Source organism: Pelodiscus sinensis, chromosome 1 (genome assembly GCF_049634645.1).
Source record: "Pelodiscus sinensis isolate JC-2024 chromosome 1, ASM4963464v1, whole genome shotgun sequence".
Taxonomy (NCBI): domain Eukaryota; kingdom Metazoa; phylum Chordata; order Testudines; family Trionychidae; genus Pelodiscus; species Pelodiscus sinensis.
In genome coordinates this window covers 234173548-234200854 of record NC_134711.1, presented here as the reverse complement: position 1 = coordinate 234200854, position 27307 = coordinate 234173548, and the positions used below count along the sequence as shown (strand labels likewise).

General features: G+C 43.2%; 1 protein-coding gene across 5 annotated transcripts in view; it reads right to left on the bottom strand.

Annotated features, from left to right (window-relative positions):
- LOC102452866 (pinopsin-like) overlaps positions 1 to 27307 on the bottom strand; it is a 159834-nt gene that overhangs the window by 102375 nt on the left and 30152 nt on the right. For all 5 annotated transcript variants that reach the window (XM_075917861.1, XM_075917870.1, XM_075917840.1 and 2 more), the window contains one exon: positions 19376 to 19701. In XM_075917861.1, coding sequence (XP_075773976.1) covers positions 19376 to 19701 — 326 coding nt within the window. The remainder of the gene's footprint in view (positions 1 to 19375; positions 19702 to 27307) is intronic.

Here is a 27307-nt window from a genome sequence, read left to right as displayed (position 1 = left end):
AGGTTGAACAGCCCCATTATACAAGTCTCTGGAGTATGCCACTATTTTCTTCTTTCCATAGTGAAAACGGACTGTTTATTCCTACCCTTTGTTTCCTATCTTTTAACTGGAGTGCCTGGCAATGCTTTCATGATCATCTAAGGATCCTCAATTTAATGGCAAGCCTTTTGTCATCTTTCTCACCTGCCTTTGTTTGTAAACAAACTCCCTTCCCAAGGACATGAGTTGTTAGCAAAACAGAACTCATGACATTCCACACTCAAGCTCTGGCCCCTGAGTTGTGAGCATACACTATTTTTCCCCCAGGGGTGCTTGAACCCTCGAGCATGCATGGAGTTGGCACCTATGCCACAGTTGCCCTCTCATTCACAGGATACAGAGATTTTTCTCTTATGTTCCTGCCTCCACGATCCTTCCCTATAGATCTATACAGATGAGACCTACAGTAGGTCTATCAGGAACATCAGATGACTCACAGAGAGAACCTTTGGGTACAAAATATTCCAGGCACCGCTATGAGCATCAAGGGAAGAATGCATCCTGACCGGTTTGTCAGTCCCAGTATGGCACTGCGGCCTAGCAAAATATACAAGAGATATTTTTGTGTATCAGGCCAATTTGCATACACTGATGACGCATTTGTATAGGCTAACAAGGCAGGTGTGACCATGATAATAAATCCCTGGGCAGTCAGGCTCATTAACCCCAATGTTTTCTAAATGAATCCCAGCTGGCCATGCTGGTCTGTGAGAATAGCAGACATTTGTGCCCCTGAACTCTGACACAGAGAGACAAAGCAGTGTGAAAGTAAAGGCCTGGTTACCTAGCAACTGTAACAGGCCTCCAGATGAGGAAAAACACCGTTGTCTTTCTAAATGCAAAATGACCATTTTAAATTGGCATATTACACGCTTGGGGAAAGGGAAAGTCCACCTGCTTTTCTGTGAATAATACCAAGGCTACATCTACACTGGCCCCTTTTCCGAAAGGGGCATGCTAATTTTAAACTTCAGAATAGGGAAATCCGCGGGGGATTTAAATATCCCCCGCGGGATTTAAATAAAGATGTCCGCTGCTTTTTTCCGGCTTGTAGATAAGCCGGAAAAAAGCGTCTAGACTGGCCCGATCCTCCGGAATAAAGCCCTATTCCGGAGGATCTCTTATTCCTACTTTGAAGTAATCTCTTCCTTCCCACAGTAATCTCTTCCTTCTCCCTGTACCCTTCACTAGTCATCAGGGGAGAAAGCAGACAATGGGACTAACTGGTGGATCCTGCACCGGGCCCAGCATCCTTTCCCAGCCAGTCCTTCCTGGCCAGCAGCCGAGAGTCCTGGGGCCTGAAGCAGTGAAAGACAGGAGCCCTAGGCCCTTCAAATTACTAGTGGAGCCTCAGCCACTGGAGAAGCAGACAAGGAACCTCAGGCCCTTTTACATCACTGGGCTCCAGGACAGCTGCTCCTATTGCTCTCATGATATTTCGTGGCACATGACAACTCCATCATGCTGCCTGCTCTGATGTGCCAGGAGGAGCAGGACTGGCTCACCATATCTCTCGTCCATTCTTTGCCATAGCCTACTGAGCATGACTCACAAAATGGCATTTACACACTACTTGCAAGATTAGGAAAAGTTTAAAAAGATGACACACAAGCATTTTAAGGCCAGTTAGCGTTGCCAGGTGTCCAGTTCTGAAACGGACAGTCCAGTATTTGAGTTTTCTGTTCAGGAAACAAATTGAGAAGATAGAAATGAGAAAATATAAATGCCCGGTATTTTCTAAATAAGATGTAACATAGATTGTGATTTAATGTCAAGTGTGTTCAGTATTTTTGTTGAAAACATCTGGCAACCTTAAGGCCAGTGCTATTTCTTGCCAGTAAAAGATGCCCGAAGCACCAACGGCCTGAAGAGGTATTTGTGAAAACAAGCTTTTAATTATCAATGACAAAGTTCTTATAAAGTAAAACAAATTTGCTTTATGAAACATTGCTTAAAACATTCTCAACTACTCTTCAGCTCTTCGGTAATGTGTATGTGAACTCTCCCAGGAGCTGTTGCTGAGTATTGTTTTGGGTGTGTATGTGGGGGCATGCAGAACAAGCAAGAGCTAGGCTGAAAGAAAGACAGAGCACCTGAAATCAGTGTCTGACCTTAGATGAACCTCAGAGAAGAGCTTTTTTGGGTCAGGGGTGCAGGCTGAAGAGTCTGTCCTTGGTACAAAAGAAGCTCTTCCTGCTGTTTAGTGTCCAGGTACATAGGATTTTGTATATATTTTGAAAAGAAACAAAACTGCACTAAATAAATACCCGAGATCAAATTCAACTCCCAATCAAAACATGTCCAGGATCCCAAACTCTGATTAATCACTCAGTTCCAACACAATATTGGATCCAACCACTAGTTGGATACACTACCTGCAAGAGCAGCTCAATATGAGACATCATGCATCATAGTCTGCATTTCTAAGAATGTTGTTTTCTCCTTTTAATAAATTATAACAAAGGAGAAAACTGAACGTTTCACTAGTGCATATTTTTTGCTACTACTGTTCGGTTGCCCTATTCTGGATAGCAATGTTTACCAACAATGTGGAAAAGAAGCATAGGTTTGTGTTATATTGGTTCTGCATGGTGGGAGAATAACAGTCAAATGATGGTACAGGCAGTCCCCGACTTATGCGGATCCGACTTACGTCGGATCCACACTTACGAACGGGGCTTTTCTCGCCCCGGAGCTCAGGGGCGGCGGATCGCCACCCGTGTCCTCCAGGGTGAGAAAAGCTTCTCCCGGTCTCCCTGGTCTGCTGGGGGGGTCCAGCAAAGTCGCTGGACCCCCCCAGCAGACCAGGGACACCCGAGCAAAGCCGCCCAGGCGGGGGGAGTCCCGCTGCCTGGGCGGCTTTGCTCGTTTGCCCCGGAGCAAAGCCGCTCAGGCAGCGGGACTCCCCCGCCTGGGCGGCTTTGCTCCTGTCCCCCTGGTCTGCTGGGGGGGTCCAGCGGCTTTGCTGGACCCCCCCCCCAGCAGACCAGGGAGACGGGAGCAAAGCCGCACGGGTAGCGGGGTCCCTCCGCCTGTGCGGCTTTGCTCGGGTCTCCCTGGTGTGCTGGGGGGGAGGGGGCGCAGCTAGTGCACCTCTCCCCCCCAGCAGACCAGGAATTTGTTGCGGGACATCTCGGGTAGAACAGCTGGGGTGCTGCCGGGTTGGTCCTGTGGGAACCTACCGGGCAGCGCCCCAGCTGTTCTGTCCCAGGCTCCAGATTCAGCAGCTGTTGAAACTGATCAGGCTGATTCCAGGAAGCTGGGGGCAGAGCAACTCTGCCTCCGGCTTCCTGTAGTCAGCCCCTGGTCAGTTTCAGTGGCAGCAGCTGAATCTGGAGCCAGTTCCGACTTACATACAAATTCAACTTAAGAACAAACCTATAGTCCCTATCTTGTACGTAACCCGGGGACTGCCTGTAGTAGGGACAGCAGCTCAAAAATCAGTGTCAATAGAAAATCTTTTCTGTATATTTTACCAGAAATTTCATACTGAACTATAACAGTTCATTTGGGCAGGATCATCCCTATCAATCCTAGTGTGCTATGAAGCCCAGCACTGGCACTCCCATGGTGGAGAGTGGGGACAGAAGCTGTAGAAGACATGGGGTTGCCAACCACCTCTTCCTTCTTCCCTTCAGTTGCCATCTGTGCATCCACCCTCTGCTTTTCCTGAGTCCTCTGGGCTGTACCTGCACCGCTCGCCACCGCCTGATGAGCAGGGGCTGGGCATATGCTGAAGTGGAGAGATGGTGGCCAGGGGAGGGGGTGAGCTAGGGGATGAAGATGTAGGGAGAAGGGGGACAGGGCCGCTGGAGTCAGTGTTGCTCTCGGTTGCTTAACATCCCGTCCCTAGGCATACTTTACTGCATATGTCTCAGGCTAAACCTGCATTAGGGCTATTGGTATTTATGCAAAACCTACACACTGAGATGAAATAAGGGCACACTAGCAGGCAATCTTATTTTTGGATTTTTGTACTCTTATGAGTTAAACCACAATGATGCCTTACAGGTTTTTTTTTAATTATTTAATAAGTTATAACTACAGAGAAAAGTGTGATGACAGATTAGCCGATAACATGCTAATCTTTCACCAGTAGGACCATCTAGGACAGGGCTGGCCAACCCATTTAACAAAGAGAGCCGAAATAGTGGCGGAAAAAATGCGAAGAGCCGCATAGGCTTTTTGGCCATATCAGGCACCCATCGACAGCCATCATCTTGGGTGCCATTTTGAATCGCCACCCCAGTGAGCACATGGGAGCCAGGGGCAGTTTGGGGAAGCACAGAAGCGGCTTCATAAGCCACACTTTTGGGGGAGAAGAGTTGCATTCAGCTTGCGAGCTGCAAGTTGGCCACCCCGATCTAGAATTTCCATTATGCAGTACTTGATTATATTCCAGCAGCTTTTGGGAAAGAGAAATATAGGCGTAGTCTAACAGAGGAGTCATAAATACATTTCTATTCAAGCTTTCAGAGAACTAAAAGGCAACACAGTCATGTCTGCATTTTAACACACCTGTGAATTAATACAAAAAGCATCTGTTGCCAGCAAACTCTCTTTTGACTAAAGCTAAAATGCACCTATCTGAAAACAAGATAAAGGAAAGAAATTAAAAGGAAAATGGTCCACAGCTCTCACTTGTAAAGATCTATAAAAACTCTCTACACCAGGCGTGGGGAAACTCAGGGTGTGGCCCTCAGCTTGCCTGGATCTGGCCCCCCAGACTCAGGGTCCCCGCCCCAGCATTGGGCAGTCTGTGCTGGTGCTCAGGCCTACCACAGAGCTGGAGCACACAAAATCTACTAGGCTGGCCCCCCTAGGCTCTGATGTGGGAAGTGTCTTTCTCCTTCTCATTCTGAGGCCATGTCAGTAAGGGTTGGGGGCGTGGTGGTGGTGGGGGGTGGTGGTGGTGGTGGGGGGTGGGGGTGTTTGTGTGGAGGGGGGTGGGTGGGTGGGTGTGGGTGTCACTTGTGTGTGGCTCCTGATTGATTTTTCTGTGGGTCAGTGGTCCCTGACTCAAAACATGTTCCTCACCTGTGCCCTACGAAGAGGCAGGCCCAACCCTTTCAGTATCCTTCCTGCATTCAGCTTCTAAAACAGTTCTATGAAATGTTCACAAGCTGGAAGAACTGCACAAGAAACATGATAAAGGAAAAGCTCGTTTGTTATGATGACTAGCAGAGTGTTATTCTCCAGCTCTTGATGTCTTGCAGACTGGGTGCCTTTCTGAAAGATCTGTTTTAGCCAAACAGAAGTTATTGGGCTCAATATGGAGGTCACTGGGTAACATTTAATGGCCTGTGATATAAAAGCAGTCAATGAGCTGAAGTACCTTCTCACCTTAAAATCTACAAATCCATTTATAAGCCTCCCAGAGTAGGTGAGACCCAGATTTCTAATGTGAACAACAAGCAGAAAGAAAGCACTTAAACAAATATTCAGATCTTCTTTATATACCACACAGAAGAAAAAAATGGCCACTCTCATCTCCCTCCCCTAGCTCACAACCTAACTTTTGTTTTCCTCTGCAGATCACATTTAAGAAATCGAAGAAAAAATACATTTAAGCAAGTGACTGCATTTATAACCACAGCCATAGCTGATTGACCATACATTCTAAGTCATAATAACTGATTAGCAGGGTGGACAGCAACCACAATACTCTATCACTAGAATCTATGTTTATTTTGTTTATATGACCGCGCTCCATGCATATTATGAATCCTTGACTGGTAGTGTGAGCCAGCCAAGATGGTAACCGAACTCCAAAAGACCTCTCAACTTTCAAACATGCCAATGGGTGACACAAATCATCCAAATATGTGCCACAATGTGGAATCCTGTATTACACTGCACTGTAATTGAAACATTAGCATATTTTCACCCCTCTTTATAAGGATGTTTTTCACTGTATATATGGGGTGGGGGAACAGCTTTTCAATCTGTTAAAGAATTTTGGTGACTGTGAAAAGGGCAGGTGCCTGGGATGTTTTCGGGTTAAATGTTTTAGGGGGTGTCCCTGTCAATGCTTTCCAGGAAGCCACATAACAGTGGGATACGGCTGGTCCCTATTTAGGCTATCCCCCCCAATTGAAGGGCTCTGCTGTTGCTGCTGCAACGCTACTGACTGCCTGGGGCCAGAATGCCCTCAGCTACAAATCTAGTATAGTTGTGGGAGTTTTTCCCTCACTTCTATGCTCCTTGTTCCTTGGCCTCCTATTCTTACTCATGTGCTGCTGGTTTCACTTAAGGGCAAATGCCCAGATGCAGCAGGCAGACAAGTACACCATCATATGCTGGAGATAACTATTGGTAGGATAAAACATGCTAGAAGGAAGCCCACAATAGGCCTAAAGCTTGATTTGGAGAGATCAGGTTGAGAAGACAGTTCATGAATATTCAATTCTCGGCCTTTCAGCTGAGATGGCTTAAAAGCCTGTCAGTGAGTGCCAGCTGTTTTGGGTTTTGTTCTATGCAGACACCTCTCTCAGGGACACTATGCCCTGGTCTACACTAAGGAGTTATTTCAAAGTAACCCCCCTTATTTTGAAATAACAAGTGAAGCATCCACACTACCAAACCCGTCATTTCAAAATAAGGGGCTGGTTATTTTGAAATAACTTCAGCTTTCCTCTGGGAATAATGTTTATTTCAAAATAGCTATTTTGAAATAGCAGTAGTGTGGATGCTCTGGTGCTACTATTTTGAAATAACGACTCCCCAGAGTCATTCAAAGTAATTACTCCCCAGGGCTTCCTGGAGCTCTAAGTCGAGGTAGGACATCCACAGTAATGGAGCCTGCCGTGGACTAATTTTGAGGCTTCCTCATATTGTAGACACACTATTTCGATTTTGATATTTTGGGACTTATTAAATTGATTTTGGAATAAGTTATTTTGAAAAAGTTTCCTAGTGTAGCCATGCCCTAAGGAGGCCCCCAGATATACAACCCAACAGTCAATCCGCCGATTACTTTATAGATCTTCGCTTGTCATACTTGGCTGCACTAAGACAACATTCATGATACCCAAAAAAGGATCTAGCATGCTCACACACCCAGCCTATGGCAAAACTTAAAGCAAAATTCAGCTGTGCTATCCTACTATGCAGCTCTTAGTTCAGAAGGTGGATGTCTCTTAGGGCTCAGCTCCTATGTAGGCACCCCAAAATAAGTGGAGCTGCTGAATGTTGAGCCCTTTTGAAAAACTGGCCTTCCCCTACTAACAGGCCTTACCTAGCGAAGGGTATGGCCAAAAGCTAGTGGCATTATCAAATTGCTTGTCCTCATGTCTATTGCAATGGAGCATTGATTTTTTATGTAATGCTTAACAGAGTACAGGCCTTCATTCTGTACATTCTCAGCGGTGATACTTATGTGAATAGAGTTATCATGCCCTTAAGTGTTTGCAAAATCTCCATTTTTTTTCAAAGTAATATTTACCTTATTCTCTTTTGGGCTCAGAGTATTGATAAGCTACTTTTGTTTGTGCTTCCAAATAAACCTCTCTCCCTTCTTATTTAGCCAATAGAAAATGTTTAAACACAGAGTAAATATTGACACTCATTGAACATTACTTCCTCTCTGTGCACAATGGCCAATACTAGGCGAATGAGTTACATCAGCAATTCTCAAACTGCAGGTCGTGACCCCAACCAGGGCAGCAGGGCTCCGGTACCACACCTCTCCCTGAGCCATGTTGTAATTTTGTTGTCAGAAGGGAGTTGTGGTGCAATGAAGTTTGAAAGGCCTGGGTTACATTGCAACAGATGTTACAGCCTTTTCAAACATTTGGCATTGTGTCTCATTTCTCTTTAATGTGCCTAGAAATAAAACTGTGTGCAGTCTTACTAAAAGTCTCTTGGTAAAAATCTCACAGCACTTTTCAACTACAGTTTACTTACATAGCTGAGAGAGGTCCAATTTGAATTTATGTTACTACTCTTACCTAGAACATAATGCCAGGAAGATACCCAAAGGGAAGCTGTAACAAACACACATCTGGTTAGCAGATGTTATTTCTACTAGTTAAACAAATAAAATAGCATTTTGTCAGCTAGAAACAAACAACAATTTCAAAAAATCCTAACACTAGAGACACATTTGTTTAGCTCCATGATTTTAAGATCTTGAGCAGATGCCAACTACTTTCTGTAAGACTTATCAAAGGGCAATGCTCAACCAAATGTAAAGTTCAGACTCAAAACTGGAAAAAGTCAAAGTTAAGCCTCTCTATTTTTATCTACTATCTATATGAGAACGTTTGTCTGTGTCAGTCCATCAATTTATTCAAAAACACCTCCTAAATTGTAAGAGCAGATTTGGTAAGCAGATTCCTCTTATTGTAACTTAAAGCAAGGAAAGGGTTTGGTTGAGGTGGTGGAGGGGATAAAGCTGCCATCCCATCCAAATTCATATGGGGATGCATAAAAAGAACTCATAAACAGTAAGAGCTAGGACCACCAAATTCAGTATACAGCTTCCTCTCATCATAACTTAAAGCAAGGTAAACATTTGTTTGCGCGGCTGAAGCTCCTCCTCTCCCCCTCAAATTTGTACAGGGATGCATAAAACCATATAGAAAAGAGACAGAATCACTAGGCAGGTGAAAGGAACTGGCTGCGGTCATGCCCTCCCCCCCATCTGGGACTGCCCCAGCCACAAGCCTCCCACCCCCAAGATGCCCTTTAGAGAGGGTGGTGGGATCTGTCTGTAGAAGACTCAGCCTCTCCAAACAGCCAGGCATGACCCTGCCGCTTCCAGCTCCAGCCCACTCACACCCACACAAACCAGTGCTCTGCTGGTGGAGTTGGGACCACATGCCGCCTGCCTTCCCATGCTCTAGAGCTGTGGAGGCTGTGGCCATGTTGCCCAGACTCCAGATCTCTCCCAGGGCTGGGCAGACCAGAGCTGTGCATCACGCACCTTTCCGGTGCTGCAGGGCCAGGGAGGTTGGTGCCACACACCCTCTGGAGCAAGGGAGATTTAGGTTAGTTATTAGGGAAAACTTTTTAACTATAATAGTTAAGCTCTAGAATAGGTTTCCAAGGAAGGTTGTGGAATCTCCATTACTGGACGCTTGTAGGAACCAGTAGGGACAAACCCTTGTCAGGAATAGTCTAGGCTTACTTGGTCCGGCCACAGAACTGGGCTGGGGACGTGATGACTTCTTGAGGTTCCTTCCATCCTTACATTTCTGTGATTTGTCAGACTTCCCCTTATGGGAGTGCTGCTGTCATTAATATATGTGTTTCAAAGTTTTCTAGTTTGTGTGTGCAAGCTTCCCTCAGCCTCCAATTTCTATAAAATTTCCTTAAAGATAGCAAAAGGAAATCCTCTTCCCAAGAACCATTTCTTTTTTACAGTGGATTGATAGAGCACCTGATCCTGATCACACTCATTTTAGTTTTGTGTGCCCATAGCTAATTGAATTCAATGAAGTTACTAAAGATTTAGGATTATCACATTTCTCCCTTGCTGTCTCCATCCCAGCAATGAACGGAAAGGACCTATGCTTTGCTCATAAATAACCGAAGGTACTGAGAATGATCCTGTCATGTGCGTGTAAACATTAGGGTTACGTCTACACTGGCATTCCTTTGAAGTAGGAATCAGAGATACTCCGGAAAAGGGCTTATTTTCCGGAGAATCACGTCTAGACTGGCGCTTTTCTCCGGCTTATCTCCAAGCCGGAAAAAAGCGGCAGCCATGTTAATGCAAATACCGCGGGGGATATTTAAATCCCCCGCGGATTTTGCTATTCCGATGTGCTACATTAGCATCCCTTTTCCGGAAGGGATGCCAGTGTAGACACAGTCTTAGATTGCATTTATTAATTAGAAATACGTTACATTATACCAGCTGAATGTTTCCAAAGATTCCTAAATTAGATGCAAGAAGTGACTCTCCAGACAAAATCTGGTATGTCCAAATACTTTAGAAGACTTTCTGCATTGATTGGATTCACCTTGTATTAGCCTGTCAGATAACAGCTAGACAGCTGAACATTTGGCTCTTGCAGCGATATAAAGAAAAATCAGATGTTACCCAGCTATCTTTATTCCTTGACTTTTCAGCTTTTTACAGAAATACTGGATTCAGCAGCTGTAGGCATACTGCCTTGGTATCAATTCTGTACATATGCTTAGACCCCTTTTACAGTCACAAGTAATAAGCCATGAAATCAATGTTCACACTAGCCTAACTATAACAAGTTCTTCTGTTCACTTAGGGCATGTCTACACAGCAGGGCTGAAGTCAAATTAAGCTACGCAACTTCAGCTACATCAATTGGGTAGCTTAAGTCAAAATAGCTTAGTTTGGCTTTTGGCGCTGTCCACATAGCAGGAAGTCAAAGGAAGAACACTGTTCCTTCGACTTCCCTTACTCCTCGTGAAATGAGGTTTACAAGAGTCGGAATAAGAAGTCCTCCAGCTCGACATTATTTTGAAATAAAGGCTTGTAGTGTAGACCCACACTAATAACGCTGCTGTGTAGGCATACTCTTACTGGGCCACCACTGACAACTCAGAAAGAGTATAAGGACAGTACAAGTTATATCTTTAAGAGCTAACTGAACTAAAAATTTCTCCTTATAGGTCTGCAGAAACAACCTTTTAATTCCATAGGCCTTACTACAAAGTCAGGAACATAGGAACTTACTCAAAGATTAATTAACACTTGCTTTATATTCATCTTCTTAAAGAGAAAGTTGAGGTTATAAGGAGCAGGAAAGAATATGCAAGAGACTGCTATTCAGCAGATAAAGAAAACTTCAAAGAGTTCTTTCTGTAGGTTACTTCTTTGTTTCTCCTGCCCCTCTCTGCCATAAAACAGGGATAATAACCAGCCTTGTAGACTGTGGGGGAGAGAAGCAACATGAAGCCCTTAGGGAAGAAATGAAGTAAAGTCTACAAGGAAGCCTTATCATTGGAGCTGAACAGAGTCATCAGTGCCAACACACTCAGAACTCACACCACACCTTAACCTTGAAGAACTAGATTTGAACAGTTTTGGTCTTGAGCCTACTGAAATTAGTGGCAAAACATCACAAACACTTCAGCTGGCTTAGGAACAGATCCAAAATATCCCTAAAAATCTCCAACTTTCACAAAGGCCTGGTATAAATTACAAACTCAGGTTGACATAAACCACCTTGTATTGACCTAGTTGTTAACAGGTTTACACTTAAAAGCTGTCTCATACCAAGGTAAGGGCACTGTTACACCAACACAGTGGCTGTGTCTAGACAGCATCCCTCTGTCGACGGAGGGATGCAAATGAAGCACATCGAAATTGCTAATGAAGCCAGGATTTAAATATCCTGTGCTTCATTAGCATAAACATGGCTGCCGCTTTTTTCGACTCGGAGTTTTGTCGACAGAAAACGGCAGTCTAGACGCAGATCTGTCGACAATAAACCCTTTTTCGACAGATCCTATATTCCTCAATAAATGAGGTTTACAGGAACTGTAAAAAAAGGGGTTAATTGTCGAAAGATCCACATCTAGACTGCCATTTTTTGTTGACAAAACATGTCGAAAAAAGTGGCGGCCATTTTTATACTAATGAAGCACGGGATATTTAAATCCCGGCTTCATTAGCAATTTCAATGTGCTTCATCTGCATCCCTCTGTAGACAGAGGGATGCAGTCTAGACGTAACCAGTAAGACTATCTTCCCAAGCAGAATTGTATCAGGTCTAGGTGGACACAGTGGGTGTGTATACACAGCAAACTTATTTTGGAATGATGTCTGTTATTCCAAAATAACTATGTGAGCATCTACACAGCAATTCTTTTATTTCGAAATACGGGCAGTCCCCGGGTTACGCGGATCTGACTTATGTCGGATCCGTACTTACGAACGGGGCTTTTCTCGCCCCGGAGGACGCGGGTGGCAGGACCGCCCAGACATGCCGCGGTCCTGCCACCCGCGTCCTCCAGGACGAGAAAAACTGCTCCGCGTCTCCCTGGTCTGCTGGGGGGGAGGCCCCCAGCAGACCAGGGAGACGCGGAGCAAAGCCGCGGAGGACGCGGGCGGCAGGACCAACCCAAAATAGCTATTTTGGAATAGGCATTATACTGAATCTGGACGCCAGTTCCGACTTACATACAAATTCAACTTAAGAACAAACCTACAGTCCCTATCTTGTACGTAACCTGGGGACTGCCTGTAATTTCAAAATAACAGAAGGCTTATTCCAACTTCTGTAAACATCATTCTACGAAGTATAATGCCTATTCCAAAATAGTTATTTTGAAATAAGGCGTGCGTAGATGCTCCACTTCTGCTATTTCGAAATAGCCCCTCAACAGGGCCATTCCTCCTGGGGCTCTAAATTGAGATAACATGTTTACATTAGAGAAGGATGCCTTGGACTAATTTTGAGGTTTCTCTGCAGTGTAGATGTGCTATTTTGAAATAAGCTATTTTAGAATAACTATTCCGGAATAGCTTATTCCGAAATAACTGTGCAGCATAGACACAGCCAGTGTGAGCACAGACACTGCGTTACCTAACAGTTCTCCAACTTCTGTCCCACAATACTGCATACTGACTGCTTTGGTTACAGTCATGAACTACACTGTCTAGGGGTAATGTAGTCTGAAAGTGCCCCTCCCACTCCAAAATCCCTGAACATTTCTGAAATGCCTTTTCCTAATTGTCCAGCTGAGCAAGCACAACTACCATCTCTCCATTGTTGTGTGCAACCACCCAGCTAACCATACTGCTTACATACTCTGGACACACTCCGGCCTGGAGCAGAATGGAGATACTGGATCTCTGGGGCCTGTGGCAGCTTTTACGAAGAGCTGCATGCCATATTTGGTGGGGAAGTCACCATGACAAAGTGCTCCTGACCAATATACTATTGGTATATCCAAGGAGCCTAAAGGGCAGGCAGCTGGGGGAGAATACACCTGTACTACAAGTCAGGACCTGTTTTTTAATCCACTGCAAGCCATGAAGTTGAGAATGGGCACGCCTGAAGCAGGGGAAGGAATCTCAGGTAAGTGTGTAAATAAATTTCCCATTACAGTTATCAGTCCCCCAAACCTTTCAGAACAGTTAAAATTCAATAATTAGTTTAGTTCCACCAGAAGAGGGAATGATACAACAAAGAAAGAACAACTGTCTATTATCCTCTAAGGTAGGATGGAAAGATACAGATCAATTGGTGTATGTACACAGTGATGTCCCTCGTAGCCTCCTCAGACGCAATGAAACTTTCACCAGGTACCTCCATTCCTCCCTTGAAAGTTTCTATGGCTTGCAGCCTCATTTCTTCCTCCACAGTAGACCACTTTCCAATGCTAATTGATGACAGCTTCAGCAGACATCATTGCCTTAAACAGGCTAGTGGTATAGGGGCTCAGGTAACTTTGAGACACCAGCAGTAACCGTGCTTTCTCTCTCTGGCTTTGTCTACACTGCAGGGTTTTTGCACAAGAAGCCTTTTGCGGAAAAGTTCTTGCGCAAAAACTTCTTGCACAAAAGCACGTCCAGACCTCAAAGTGCATCGCAAAAGTGATGTGCTTTTGTGCAAGAGAGCATCCACACTGCATGGACACTCTTGCACAAGAAAGCTGTGACTGCCGTTCACAGAATGGCCATCGGAGCACCTGTGCTTTTTCCAATAGGGGTTTCTTGCACAAAACCCCTCCAGAGTGTCCAGACCTGCCTTTTTGAACAAAAGCTGTAGTGCAAAAAGGAGTTATTCCTCATGAGGAAAGGAATAACTCTACCGGCAAAAGCCCTCTGTCCTGTCAATTTACTATCAAAAGAACGCGCTTGAAGTGTGGACACTCCGCCAGTTTTTGCGCACAAAAACCTTGTAGTGTAGACATAGCCTCTCTCTCTGCCTTCCTTACCTTCAGAAATGAGAACTAAAACCACCACCATGAGTTGGAAACTCAGGCTAGGGCCATTGCCCTATACTCAGTTCCATGCCCCAAGCAAGTCTCTCCTTGTTCCCTCACCCTGGCAGTCATACTCATTATGGCTGGTGTGGTTAGTGATTCTGTGAATAAGCATTCTAAATCAGAATTGCCAATAAACATGTCTTGTTTAACACGCTTGGGGAGCAAAGGAAGGGGGAGATTTCTGGGTATTAAGTGTTGCTTTCAGTATATACTCTGCTGACAGTCGTTTCCCCTCCACAACAATGACAGACCCAATGAGGAGAATAAAAACTGAGTATTCTGTGAGATCCTGCAAGCCAGTGCTGGATCACACTTTGAACAGTGGGCTGGGAGGGTGAATATTGCAAAGTGCATGGAGAAAGAAAGAGGAAAAAAGGGTAGAAGAAGGAGAGTTTAGACCACCAAGTTTATCCACAAATGTTGGCATACAGTACGCATAATACTGTGTGATGAAATAATCTATACTTTACCTATCCTCCCTCCTTTGATTAATCTTTTGAAGATGATATATTTTAGTACTGACTCACTTGAACAGTTTTTCCCAATGCAGCCTTCATATAAAGTCTATCATATCCAAATGGGCCTGACAGTTGGCTAAGCTCTCAAAAATATTCTTTCTTTATGCATTCCTGAATGTTTTAAAAGACTGTGTATGTAATCTGACTTTAAACTGTTTCAAATAATAGGGCCATAAAGCACAGGAAGCAGTCATAAATCACCAATTCACAATCTTTCCTGATCTTCAGATCTCTGACATTGTTTACCAACTTCGGAAGTTTCAAATCCACCTAGTGTTCTCAATATCCCCTTCTATTTCTTTGGTTCTAATCTGGAATTCCTATAATACTTTCCTTTTAATTCTTTAATAAATTATGAAAGACATAATAAAACAATAACACTGCTCAGTTTTTTGTCTGGAGGACATGCCTGCTGACCTGCAGCCTTTACCAAACCTCCCTGCTCTAAAACAGACAGTGTGACATTTAATGAATATTTTCTAGATGTGGTGTGTCAGTGTGTGCAGGGGCAGATGACCATTCTGCGGGGCCCAGGGCAGCCCAATTTTGCAGGGCCCCCCTTTGCCACGGCGCATGCGCGGTGGCACCACAGTGCATGTGCGGGGCTTCTTGAAGCACGGGGCCCGGGGTGGCCGCCCTGCTCGCCCTGCCCTATATCCGCCCCTGAGTGTGTGTACTGAAATGCAGGCATATGGAAGTTCATATACACAAAGATGTAAATATATGTAGCCCCCCATTATGAGACACATTCCTAATCTACCATGAGACTGGCAGCACATAGTCTGACCAACCAATCAATCCCAGCCATCCAGTATAATTTTTGCAGGAAACCTGTCCTAACGTAACATACTTTTAAAAAAAATGTCCAAAACTCTTCGAGACCCTTAAATCAGAGGCATACTGAAAATAGATGTCATCTTTTTAGTTATATTTAATGTTATTTGCTTCAAAAAGGTATTTTTCCAATATTGATACACAGATTCTACTGATATGTAACTTTCTCTAAGTTTATTACATTCTTTGGAAATTGGTATCATTTACAACACCTACTTGTGAATGAAATTCTTGCAAAATTTTACCAATGAATTACTTACACATGACTACACAGAGCACTAATGCCTAGTATACCAGAAAACTACAATATCCTGTTACATTTTCAAAAGGAAAAGAGAAAAGTAGACCCACAATTACAGCCCCTAAAAATAAAATGTAGGCACCATGCCAGTCCTTGCATTATCTATTCAATGTCTATTAAGATATTTCTTCTACTTTAATGAATTAACATGACAGGATTAAAAGTGGCATAACTCCTGTGTTCCTAATCTCAGGGTATAATATAATTTATGCATGTAATTTTCTAATGTACAAACTTCTTTCATAGCTTATAAAAATGTAATAATGCATATTTTAGAAAACTTGCCAGCAGCTACAGCATAGTTATTTTACTTATTATAGTGTGCTGCAGACCTACATTATTCCTAACATATTACTGGTAATGTTACAAAAACACTCACCTTTTCATCTATAAAATAAGAATATTGTTCTGCTTTCTGATAGTGGACTCTTTTCCTTACTTAAAAAGTAACAACATTAAAATGAATTAGTAACCTCTCAAATATTTTTCTATTACCAAAAATACTGCCTTTATTTCTGTATAGAAAGGAGCCAATTTCTTATCACCCCCCAGCTCATCTGTATATTCAACCATAATGTTGCCTAGCATTTTACAGAAGGTAACTACGTAGAGTGAGATTACAAATAGTTAGATGACATGAAACTGGAGGAAAAAATCCCTCTATCTTATAAGAAAGATTGCTATAGAAAAAAATGGAAAGTGGTAAAGAAGTTATGGTAGAAACTTCTAGAATCAGGCCCGGCCCTTGGGCAAGGCGGTTGCCTTGGGCCCCACACATTCAGGGCCCTGTGCTTCCCGGCCCCACCCACCCAGTTGGGAGCCACGCAGCCGTGCGGCTCAGTGTGCTGCCTTGGGCCCCGCACACTCTTCAGCTGGGCCTGCTAGAAACCATATGGAAATCTTCTGAAAAGTCATATTACATGAATGTATTACAGCAAATTCATGCCACTGAACATTAAGCACACATTATGAATGCAGTCAGGATTTTGTTATATTACTTTTCAGCAATAAGAATCATATTCAGATTTTTTTTTAAATGTTGACAGGATGTGAATTAGATGCTATGGCTGGCAGTCCAATGTTTATCTGATACATATGTAATATTAAACCATTAATGTACAGCTGGATCTATATGTATTTTATGTATTGATGATTTAATCCAATACGGTTATTCCTTTGTCCTGAATTAATTTTAGCTTACTGAAAAAATATGCACGACTCCAGTTTGACTCCTTCCCATTTCCACCATTTACAAGAAATCCATGTATCTCTAACCTAAATGTCCCAATGTTTTCCATTGAATGATTCCATAAAGTCATTAATCATAGGATTGGAAGGGACTTCAGGAGGTCATCTAGTCCAGTACTCAGCATTCATTGCAGGACTAAGTATCTTCTGATTTAATCAGAAACCAGTCTTTTTTAAAAGCCTCAGTAGAAGGTTCATACCTCTGTTATGGTCAATTACCAATAAAATCTATAGTTTTTCTATACCACATGCTGCAGAAATCCCTTTGGATCTAAATTCATTGTGGCTATGGATTGCACATGAACTTTGTCTCCAATATTTTGCTCTTTCAACATGCTCATTATTGCAAGTTCAGATCAGCCATGTATGTGTGAGAAGAATATTACTCATTTTTAAAAACAGAACTGCCAGTAAAGTGACACTGGTAATTATAGCAGTACTCATAAAATGAGGAATATGCCAATGGTTCTCAGCTAGAGGTCTATGTGAGCAGGTTTCCGGGGGTTACCCAAGCATGGCTGGATTAGATTCACTAGGGCCAAGGGCAAAAAGCTGAAATCGTGACATGTGAGACTGCAGCCCGCGGCCGAACTGAGCTTCTTGCTGCCTCCTGTAGAGTGGGATGTCAGGCAAGTGCCCTCCTTACTATCTCCTAACACGAGTTCTGGCTTTTATATAAAAAGCTGGGCCATGGAATTTTATAGCATGTTGGAGGGGGGCCTTGTAAAGATAAAGGTTGAGAACCCCTCACAATGTATTTGTACGCTCCGCTGGTGGGTGACAGTACCAAAGATTTAGCGAAGCAAGAGATGAATAAGAAAATGATACTTTTATGATCACTGCTAAGAGTATACAGGAAACGCTTGCCATTTGTGGTGGGTGCGTTCCTGGCACCACTGCGAATAGCAAAATCCACAAATACTGGGGGCCACAGCTCCCCATCCCCGGGGTGAGCTCCCCATAGCTCCTGAACTCACGGTGCTCCCAGCAACTGCTAGGAACTCACCAGACAGGAGAGAATAGCAAGTGTCTACTGTATACTCTTTTTTGGGCCACCTCTAGGAGCTTGTGTACACAGGCACAATTAGTTAATTAATGAAGACTAATTAACTAATGGTGTAAAACAAATCCCTAAAGATTAAGCTAAACCAGGAGCTATGGCTACTTTACTTCTGAATGACAGCATCCACACAGGGAATTAAATCTTTTTAATTTCATGCCTTTCATCTTAATTTTCCAGAATGTCCCCATATAGACAAAATCTAAGCCAGGGATTGGCAACATATGGCATGCATGCTACAAGGGCATGCAAGATGATTTTTTGTGGCATTCACAGCATGGTGTGGGGGCCTGTCAGCCTGGCAAGCAGAGCGGGCAGCATGACCCTGCGCTGGGTTTCACGTCCCTGGGGCATGCAGCTCCCAGGAGCTAAGGGGTTAACACCCTCCCCCCTGCTATGGGTTCTGCCTCCCGCTCTGGGAGGGGGTGGGGCTGGGCTGCTCTGCAGATAGGGGTGGTGTGGCCAGTCACACGCTGCTGCCATTTCCATGGGGGAGCTCCAGAGCGTAGCCTGTAGGTGAGGGACAAGCCCCAACAAAGGGCTGGGCCAGGCAAGGAACTGACTCTGCCCCACAGTCCCTTCTTGCCCCAGCGCTGCTCCTGGGCAGCAACGAGTCCCAGCACTGCTGCCCCGACAGTGTGTGTCCTGGGGGCACAAGGATGTGTGGGCAGGAGAGGATGATGCCTGGGTAAGATGTGAGGGCACAGGGTTATCACTAAGAGGGATGGGGAAAATTAAATCTTGGCATGCTACTTCTGAAAGGTTGCCAACCCCTGATCTAAGCATTCTCTCCTCATTCCTTATTCATCACTACACTGCACCACAGTCCCAACAGTGCCAGGATTTCACTGTGTCCTTTCTTCCGGCCAGCTTTGTCTGAAGCTAAAATTTAGAGTGCCAGATGATCCAGGCTGCTCTGTAAAGTAATGAGAGGGGGAATCCCAAGGAGTCTTTTTATTTAAAATCATTTTTTTAAAAGTGTATCAAAGAGAGAAAAGATCAAACTCCTCTTCACTGCCTGTAGTGGAGTTACATGAGTATTGAATTAGGACCTAGAGTTTTAAGAGGCAGAGCATATTAGAATGTCATTTATGTAGGACTGAAATGGGGGAGAAAGGTGAAACTGAAGGCCCCGTTAAGCTGACTGCAGGGCTCATTCCAGTGCATTGGCTTATTTAATATTTAACATTTTGCTGTTCCATTCTGTGAATTTGAGAGCCAGCATGCACTAGAGATACCCAGACTTCTGTTTCAATTAAAGAAAAACTATATAAAAAAAACCCCAACACTTAGTGAGGTCCATCTTCCGTCCCCAAAACTTTTTCTGCCTTTTTTTCATTCTTATTAGTACCACCGCTTAAAACCAGATACTGAAAGGAAAATGAGTGCTCATAGAGGCAGTATCTCTCAGGTCATGTATACTGTCTGTATTTAGCTACTGTAGCTTACCTGTTTCACAGCATAAAGGAGACTCCCGTAACAGTATATCATGACCGTTACAGGGATGACCAAGCAGAATATGAAGAGACAGACGATATAGGATACAGAGTCAGCTGATTCGGAGGTCCAACGTACTGAACAACTTGTGCCGGCCCCCTCAAGCCCATAACTGCTCCAGCCAATGAGTGGTGGTACTGTCCAGATCAAGGAATAAAGCCAGGAGCCCCCAACTGCTAGCAGAGCCTTCTGATAGTCAGAGCCACGTTTGTTACACAGGGTGAGGGTTCTATACCGTTCATACGACAGGACAGCCAAGGAGATCAGGGACACAATGCCTGCAACAAACCAAACAATTTAGGGATTTAGTACCACTGTTTTGTATGGCATCACTGTCACAGATACGATAATAATCTGGACACACATCATTGAATAAAGTTGTAACCTTATTGAATTATGCTTAAGTATTTTAGGAGTACATTGTAATGAAAGAGCAAATGTTTTAGTACTGTTGAGGGTAAGTATGAATTACTATCGAGGAGGGGAACCATAGTCCTCTGGGAATTAAGAGCAGCGAGAGGGGGATTAGGCAAATTCACTCATATGTCAACATCCTCAGAGAGGTGCCACCAACAGTGAGAGTCTCAAAGACACTGGTTCAAACTGGATGCTCCCAGAACCAACAGTAAAAGAAGACTGTCAGTTAAATACCCTAAGTTAAACCTAAGTTAACTCGGGGACTTCCCTCTGATCCAATAAACAGACAGGGCTTTCTGTCCACAAAGGAGGCCAGGGGGAGGAAAGCACAATCCTTAGGGAAGGGTTGGAAGGTCTTTGACTCACTCAAGCTCTATAAGAGGTGGGAGCTAGTCCTGAGCTTAAACTTTGATGAATTTATGATCAAGGGAAAAACCATTGTGTGTGGCTTGAAGGTCTAATCACCAACCAGAGTACTTCCTGGAGTGTTGGAATGGTGTTTGATAAACTGATTAGCCTGTGTGTAGGTTCTTTCATTGTTTTTAATATGTTTTCTCAGTAATTACAGTAGACTTCCGATAATCTGGCAACTTTGGGACCTAGGTGGTGCGAGATTATAGGATATGTCGGAGTATCAGGAAGTACTACATACTCCCCACCCCCACCCCAACCTTATGCTCGGGTCCCAGAGCTGCTGGTATAGCCACACGTCTCCCTCCAGGCACTGAGGCACGTGCGCTGAGTATCCGGCTTTTCAATGAGCTGGCAGGGACGCCAAGCGTAACCCAATTCCCCTCCCCTTTCCCTTCCCCGGAGCCAAACACCTCCCCTCCCTGCTGTAACACACGAGAGTGGCTGACCTGAGCGGTTCCGGGTTCCGTCCCGGTTCCAACAGGAGCACTTGCCATTTTGATGCCGGACTATCAGGAGTGCCAGACAATTGGGTGCCGGACTATTGGAGTTTTACTATACTTCACTTTAACAATAAATGTGCTAGCGTATAAAGGGCCGTGTGGTAACTTATCTGTAGCAATTACACTGTGTGCCTATGTAACCCACATACCTAGTGGGCGTAGTGTACTCTCCCATCTAGTGGCCACATAGAAAGAGAGTATTGAGTCTGCTCTACAGCCTTAGCTAAGAGCTGGGTTTTAGTTCATGAGGTAGAGGCTCATGTACTAAGCTCCAGAGGTCCCAGGTTCATTTCCACTTGGAGACAACTGGGCTCTGCTGGCATTATACCAATTCTGAGGAGAGAAGAAAAGCATAGGCAGTCTGTCTTTTGCTGGGAAGATTGCGGTATAATCAGGGAACTGCACAGCCTGAAAATACCTCACCTAACCCTGGTCTACACTAGGGAGTTATTTCAAAATAACAAGCAGAGCATCCACACTACCAAGCCCATTATTTCAAAATAACTACTCCCCAGAGTCATTCAGAATAATTACTCCCCAGTGCTTCTTGGGGCTCTCAGTTGAGGTAGTACACCCACACTAAGGGAGCCTGCCTTGGACTAATTTCGAGGCTTCCCTGTAGCGTGGACACACTATTTTGAAATAGTTATTTCTGGAGTTATTTCAAAATAAGTTATTTTAATACCACTTTACACTTTTTTGAACTTAAAGTTCTCTTTTGAAACAACACAGAATAGACGCTCAACTACTAACTTAGGACTCGGGGATTATCAACCATGATAAAACACAAACCCCCAAAAACACATTTTCCTTTAGAATATTGCATAGGAAACCATTTCTCTTATCTACACAGAAATGTACACACATCTATAATGTACCAAAAGTAGGGTTGCCAGATGGTTTCCAAAAAAATACCGGACACACTTGCTATTACATCACAGTCTACATTACATCTTATTTAGAAAATACCAGACATTTATAATTTCTCAAGTTGTTTCCCGAACAGAAAGCTCAAATACTGGACTGTCCAGTTCAAATCCAGACACCTGGCAACCCTAACCTAAAGCCATTTTAGTTTTACTTCTCTAGTCTTTCCTCTGATACAACAAATATTTCTACTTTTCTCTGCAGAACCTGGCCAGTGATATATGTGATTCCAAACTACAGAAGTTCTAAAAAATTATATTCCTACTTTTGTCCCAGTAAGACTTTAAACTGTGTATTGTATTAGAGCATATAACAGTGTTGCACTGAATATCAGGCCATACTGAGTCCTGGTACTTTTAAAAACAGTAGCAGTGGGTGTGACTAGGTGGAAATTTAGAGAAGAGCAGGGCAAAATATGGAAGTGCTAATGGGGATTGTCTTACGATGGCATAAAATATTAATACATTGTGCAAATTGGTTAAATAAAGACTAAGCAGTTGTGAGACAACTAGCTTTTGAAGACCCCAAATACTTCTGAAGTGAGAAATGATTGTACAAGGGGTATAAAAATGAGCAGTAAGATAAAATTAAGAGGAGCAAAAAATGCAAACAAACAAAAAACCCAGGATTATTAACAGGGAATACTTCCTAGGAATGCGAAGTATTAGAATGGAATAATTTGCAAAGTAAATAATGTAAGCCCTTTCACTTTAAAAAGTGAAAAAGTTTAAAATAAGACCAAAGTAGAAGATGCACAATAAGGAACAATCTTATAGCAACACAGAGGGGCTACGTCTACATGGCATCCCTTTCCGGAAAAGGGATGCTAATGTGACGAGTCGGAATTGCAAATCCGCGGGGGATTTAAATATTCCCCGCGGCATTTGCATTTACATGGCTGCCGCTTTTTTCCGGCTTGGGATAAGCCGGAGAAAAGCGCCAGTCTAGACGTGATTCTCCGGAAAATAAGCCCTTTTCCGGAGGATTTCTTATTCCTACTTTCAAGTATGTTTATAAAATAAGAGGGTCTACCTAATGCAATATAAATCTCAACTCTTGGGATTTTCTTGTTGTGAGTGTGGAGCAGGGGTGGGCAATAATTTTTGGTGGGGGCCACTCCAAGATTTTGGAAAGTGGTCAAGAGCCACACTTTCCTGTGGAGAAGATGCAGAGTCTACGATGGAAGATAGGTGCAGAAGGACAAATGGGGTAAGGGACTGGGGTGCAGGAGTAAGGGACTGGAGTGCAGGAGATGACATGAGGTCTGAGAGGGAGTTTGGGTCAAGGAGGGGGTTGTGACCTGGGTCAGGAGATTGAGGTGTAGGGTAAGGGAGGGAGTTTGGGTGCAGGAGAGGATTCCGGCCAGAGGGAGAGGTGAAGGAAGGTGTACAGGGTCTGGGAGGGAGTTGTGACTTGGCGTACAGGGGTGCAGAGGGTTTGGATGGTGATCTGGGGGAGGGAGTTGGGGTGCAGGAGGGGCTGGGGTGCCAGAGGCAGGCTCTGGCTGGGAGGTACTTACCTAAGGCTATGTCAAGACTATGCTGAAGTTTCAAAAGAGGATATGCAGAGCTTTCGAAAGTGAAAGTAGTCAGGATGTGTTTTTTCGGAAACTTCCCCTTTCTCGAAAAGCTGCATAAACCTCATTTTTTTGAGGAAGAGCAGCTTTTCAAAAAAAGGGGGTCGGGGTTGCCAAAAAAAAAAACGCGTCCCGACTTTCACTTTCGAAAGCTCTGCTCATCCTCTTTTGAAACTTCAGCATAGTCTAGACATAGCCTAGACTATGCCGAAAGCTCTGCTTTCGAAAGTCAGATTGGAAGAAGATATGCAAATTACCACAGAATTTGCATATCCTCTTTCGAAACTTCAGCGTAGTCTAGACGAGCCCTGTCTCCCAGCCAACAACTCTGCAGCACCCTTAAAGAAGGCTGGGCTCCCTGCCTGCTGCAGCCCCAGACCACGTGAAACTGCAGGCTGTTCCCTCCACGTGGCTCTCAGCTCTGGGGGGGGGGGGGGGGGAGGAGGGGAAGAGATTTGTGCTGCCCCTGTCCCCCAGGCCAATCTCTCAGTTCTTATTGGCTGGTTGTTTCTAGCCAATATGAGCTGAGGATTGGGGTGGGGGCGGGGAGATCACAGGAAGTCTCCCACTCCCTGCAGAGCAGAGATCTGCATGGACTGCGCTTTAAACCGGGGCAGCTGTGTACTTGAGGGTCCCTGTAGGGTGGTCTGTGGGCCGGATCCGGTGGCTTGGTCTGGAGTTTGGTTTTATTTATTTTGTGTGTTGTTGGGGGGGTTTTGTTTTTGGTTTGTTTTTTGGGGTGGGGTTTTGTGGTTTTTTGACAACAAGCAATGGCACAACAACCTGGAGCAGAAAGTTTCTATTTGAGCGTGGCCATTGTCAGGGCTTCCATTCTGAACTTTGGCCCAGGCCTACAAAAGGACCTCAGCACATATGTCCCACTATCATCAATCACTTTTGAGTTTGTTGGGGGTTTTTTGCAGACAAGATTTGCTCAGCAGCCATACAGAGACATCATTTAAATTCCTATCAGCTACATATTAGATTACCATAGTTTTCTTAAGACTCCCTTATGGCCTGTAACTATGCTGGTGACCCCACCCTTCTAGGAGGTTTTAGGACTTGTCAGGAGACATTGGCTTCCTGCTGACAACTCATTGCAGCAGGTGTGGCTCACTAACTCCAGCCTGAGTAAGCGGGAGATGGGAGAGTCCCTCCTATAAGCAAACCACGTCTCCATATTTCAGGTGTATAAAAGAAAACAAGCAACTCAAAGCGTCTGATGACCGCACTATTGGATACTTGCTAAAACACACTTTAAAATCTTTCCATATTTTCCCTACATACATACAAAAAGAGTGAAGTGACTTATGCACCTGATGCTTTTTGGTATGCAACAAAAGAGCTAGGAGGCTTCACTCATTTCCTGAGTGTCTGGGTAGGTTTCAAAGCCACATGAAAGGGATGAAGATCAGAAAGAACCACAGTGAATTCTTTGATAAAGATATTGCTCTCTCATGTAATTTCCTCCTGCAATTATAATGAATTTCATAATTTAAAAAATTATCTGAACACTTCAGGTCAAGCTATGCGTGCTTATTACAAACAATTCAATTACCTTGTTTTAATACTTACATGATATATTTTCAGCTTAATTACTACTTGCTAATTTACAAGATATTATTAAAAATTGACTAATTAATTTGGATTAGTAAAGAACTGACCCAAAACTTTGTCCAAAGCATTAAATAACATTTCATTAAAAGTTTAGTAGGTTTGTTACATCTTTATTTTCCCCTAATTTTTTTTCACTTTTGTATGCCTCTTCATTGCTCAGCCTCCTGAAATGGAAGGGCTGAAATATTGCTATACAGTAGTACAAGATTTTTAGCCCAGCTTTGCAAATCCAAGAGGTATGAACATATTAACTTTTTAATAAGCCTCAGTATTAGAATAAGAATAAGTATGTTTAGAGCTACTCATTGAGTTCTACTTGTGCTGCCTTTATGAACTAAGAAATTCACCTATGAACTGCAACTTTTATTAGCAACGAGATGTGATCAGTGATGAAAATTACCTCCTTTTTAATAAATTGCAACTTTTCCATGCCTCTCTTAATACAAACTTGACTTGAACATGTTGTATTCTTTCTTGATACATTCCATGTAAGCACAATTAATGCTAATAGAAACTGTGTATTTATCAACAGATTGTCTCCATGAGAAAGCTGTACCAAATTAATTAAATCTGTTTCGGGTAGACAAGACTTCTAGTTTCATTTGCATGTTCAGCCCTGGTTATTTTCTGATTGCACATTACTGAGTATTCCCATTTCTGTCTGATTCATTTCCACGTTGATGAAAAGAAGTGAAACAGTTTTTACAGGGTCTTCAGAATAGGTATTTGAGAGGCTTGATTTCCAGATGCTGTTTTACTCCCAAAAATATGATGGGCATCAGTGGAATAGAGTTTGGGACTTCCAATGGGCATGTCTTGCTTTCATTCCTGCCTGAAGCCAGAAAGGTTTCCTGAGTATGAAATTGGTCAATGTGGTGGAAGAAATAATTCATGGATTAGAAAGATAAGTACAGACACTACAAAGCATCAGAACGACTGAGGAGTTCTTGGACAACCACATTTAAGAAGAACCTTCAATTCGAGGAAGAAAGAAAAAGAGGAAGAGAAAAATCAGAGAGGAGGCTCTGCAGTTCATAATATTTACTTTGTTTTCAGTTTTATATTATTTCATTGTATTACAAGTCATTAGTAATGCATATTATGATATAGCATAATAGTTGAAATATTCAACTTTATTTTAAAATAATTAAGGGCAGCAGCTACTCAGTACAGATGGACCCATCTTGTGTTATTTTCTAATCTAAATCTCCTGTTTATTACAATGCAGCACGTGAACAACTTCAATATTTGAACAAGAATACGTAATGCACATTATGCTAATTAATGGAATATGACTTCTCAATAACCTGGAAAAATATAAAAAACAACTGCTCCTCTCATTAGTACACTGAAGGTGTAGAATGTCCAAGTGATCCTCTTGGAGATGCTACCCGTCCCACAGGTGGTGATGGAAGACAGAAGGCAGAAAATTGTTGAAGAGAACTGCTGGCTAGTTCACTAGTGTTAAGGTACAAGGTTTTCATTTTGTGGAAAATTAGCTCACCTGGCATGGGGAAAGGAGGCAGTGCAATTTGGTCTTTGGATATATAGAGAAGCAATATATTTGCTGTCTTATTATCTATCCCTTTCCTAATGAGTCCCAACATTCTGTAACTTTTTTTTACTGCTGCTGCATATTGAATGAGTGATTTCAGAGAGTTACCCAGAATAACTGCAAGATCTTTCTTGAGTAATAACAGCTAATTTAGACCCCATCATTTCATATGTATAGTTGGAATTGATTTCCAATGTGTATTACTTTGCATTTATCAACACTGCACACAAATCTCTTGTTAAAAGAGCATCATTAAGTTTGCAAAGTCTAAAGGCTAAGAAATGCCAGGATTAAGGCTGCCTACAATCACATAATTAAAGGCATACAAAAAAATTAGTGTTGTATGGGCAACCTCAATTCTTATATTTTCTAACTTTTCAGTGCTTGACTTTGGTGCTTAGTAAAGCTATTTTTATGTAGATTTACATGTGAAGTTATTTATTTCTGGTAGTATGGTTGTTTCCAGGCACTCTAATCAACCAATACACTAACACCTAGTGAACAACAGATTCTGCACCAAAATTGCTTAGCCTCTTTCTATACTAATTACAAAATGAATGAATGAGCGAGCGAGCGAGCAAGCACTAGGTTTCAGCTAGTACAACATTGACCTAAGTCAGAATAAGGTTTAAAATTACATCTGAACGCAATATGGGGACTATGCATTTCCAATGTGTACATACAGTATTATTCATGGAGGCTGCTCAATGATTTTCATTGTTGTCACATACATACATTGCCTTGTCTTGATAGTTGTTTTTCAAAAGCTAGCTAATTATCATGTGCTCTGGTCACATTGCCATTCAAAACTGAGCTGACTATAATCATGGTCTTGTTAGCTAGTGCAAATATTTTATCAGCATGGCTTCAGGTTCTAA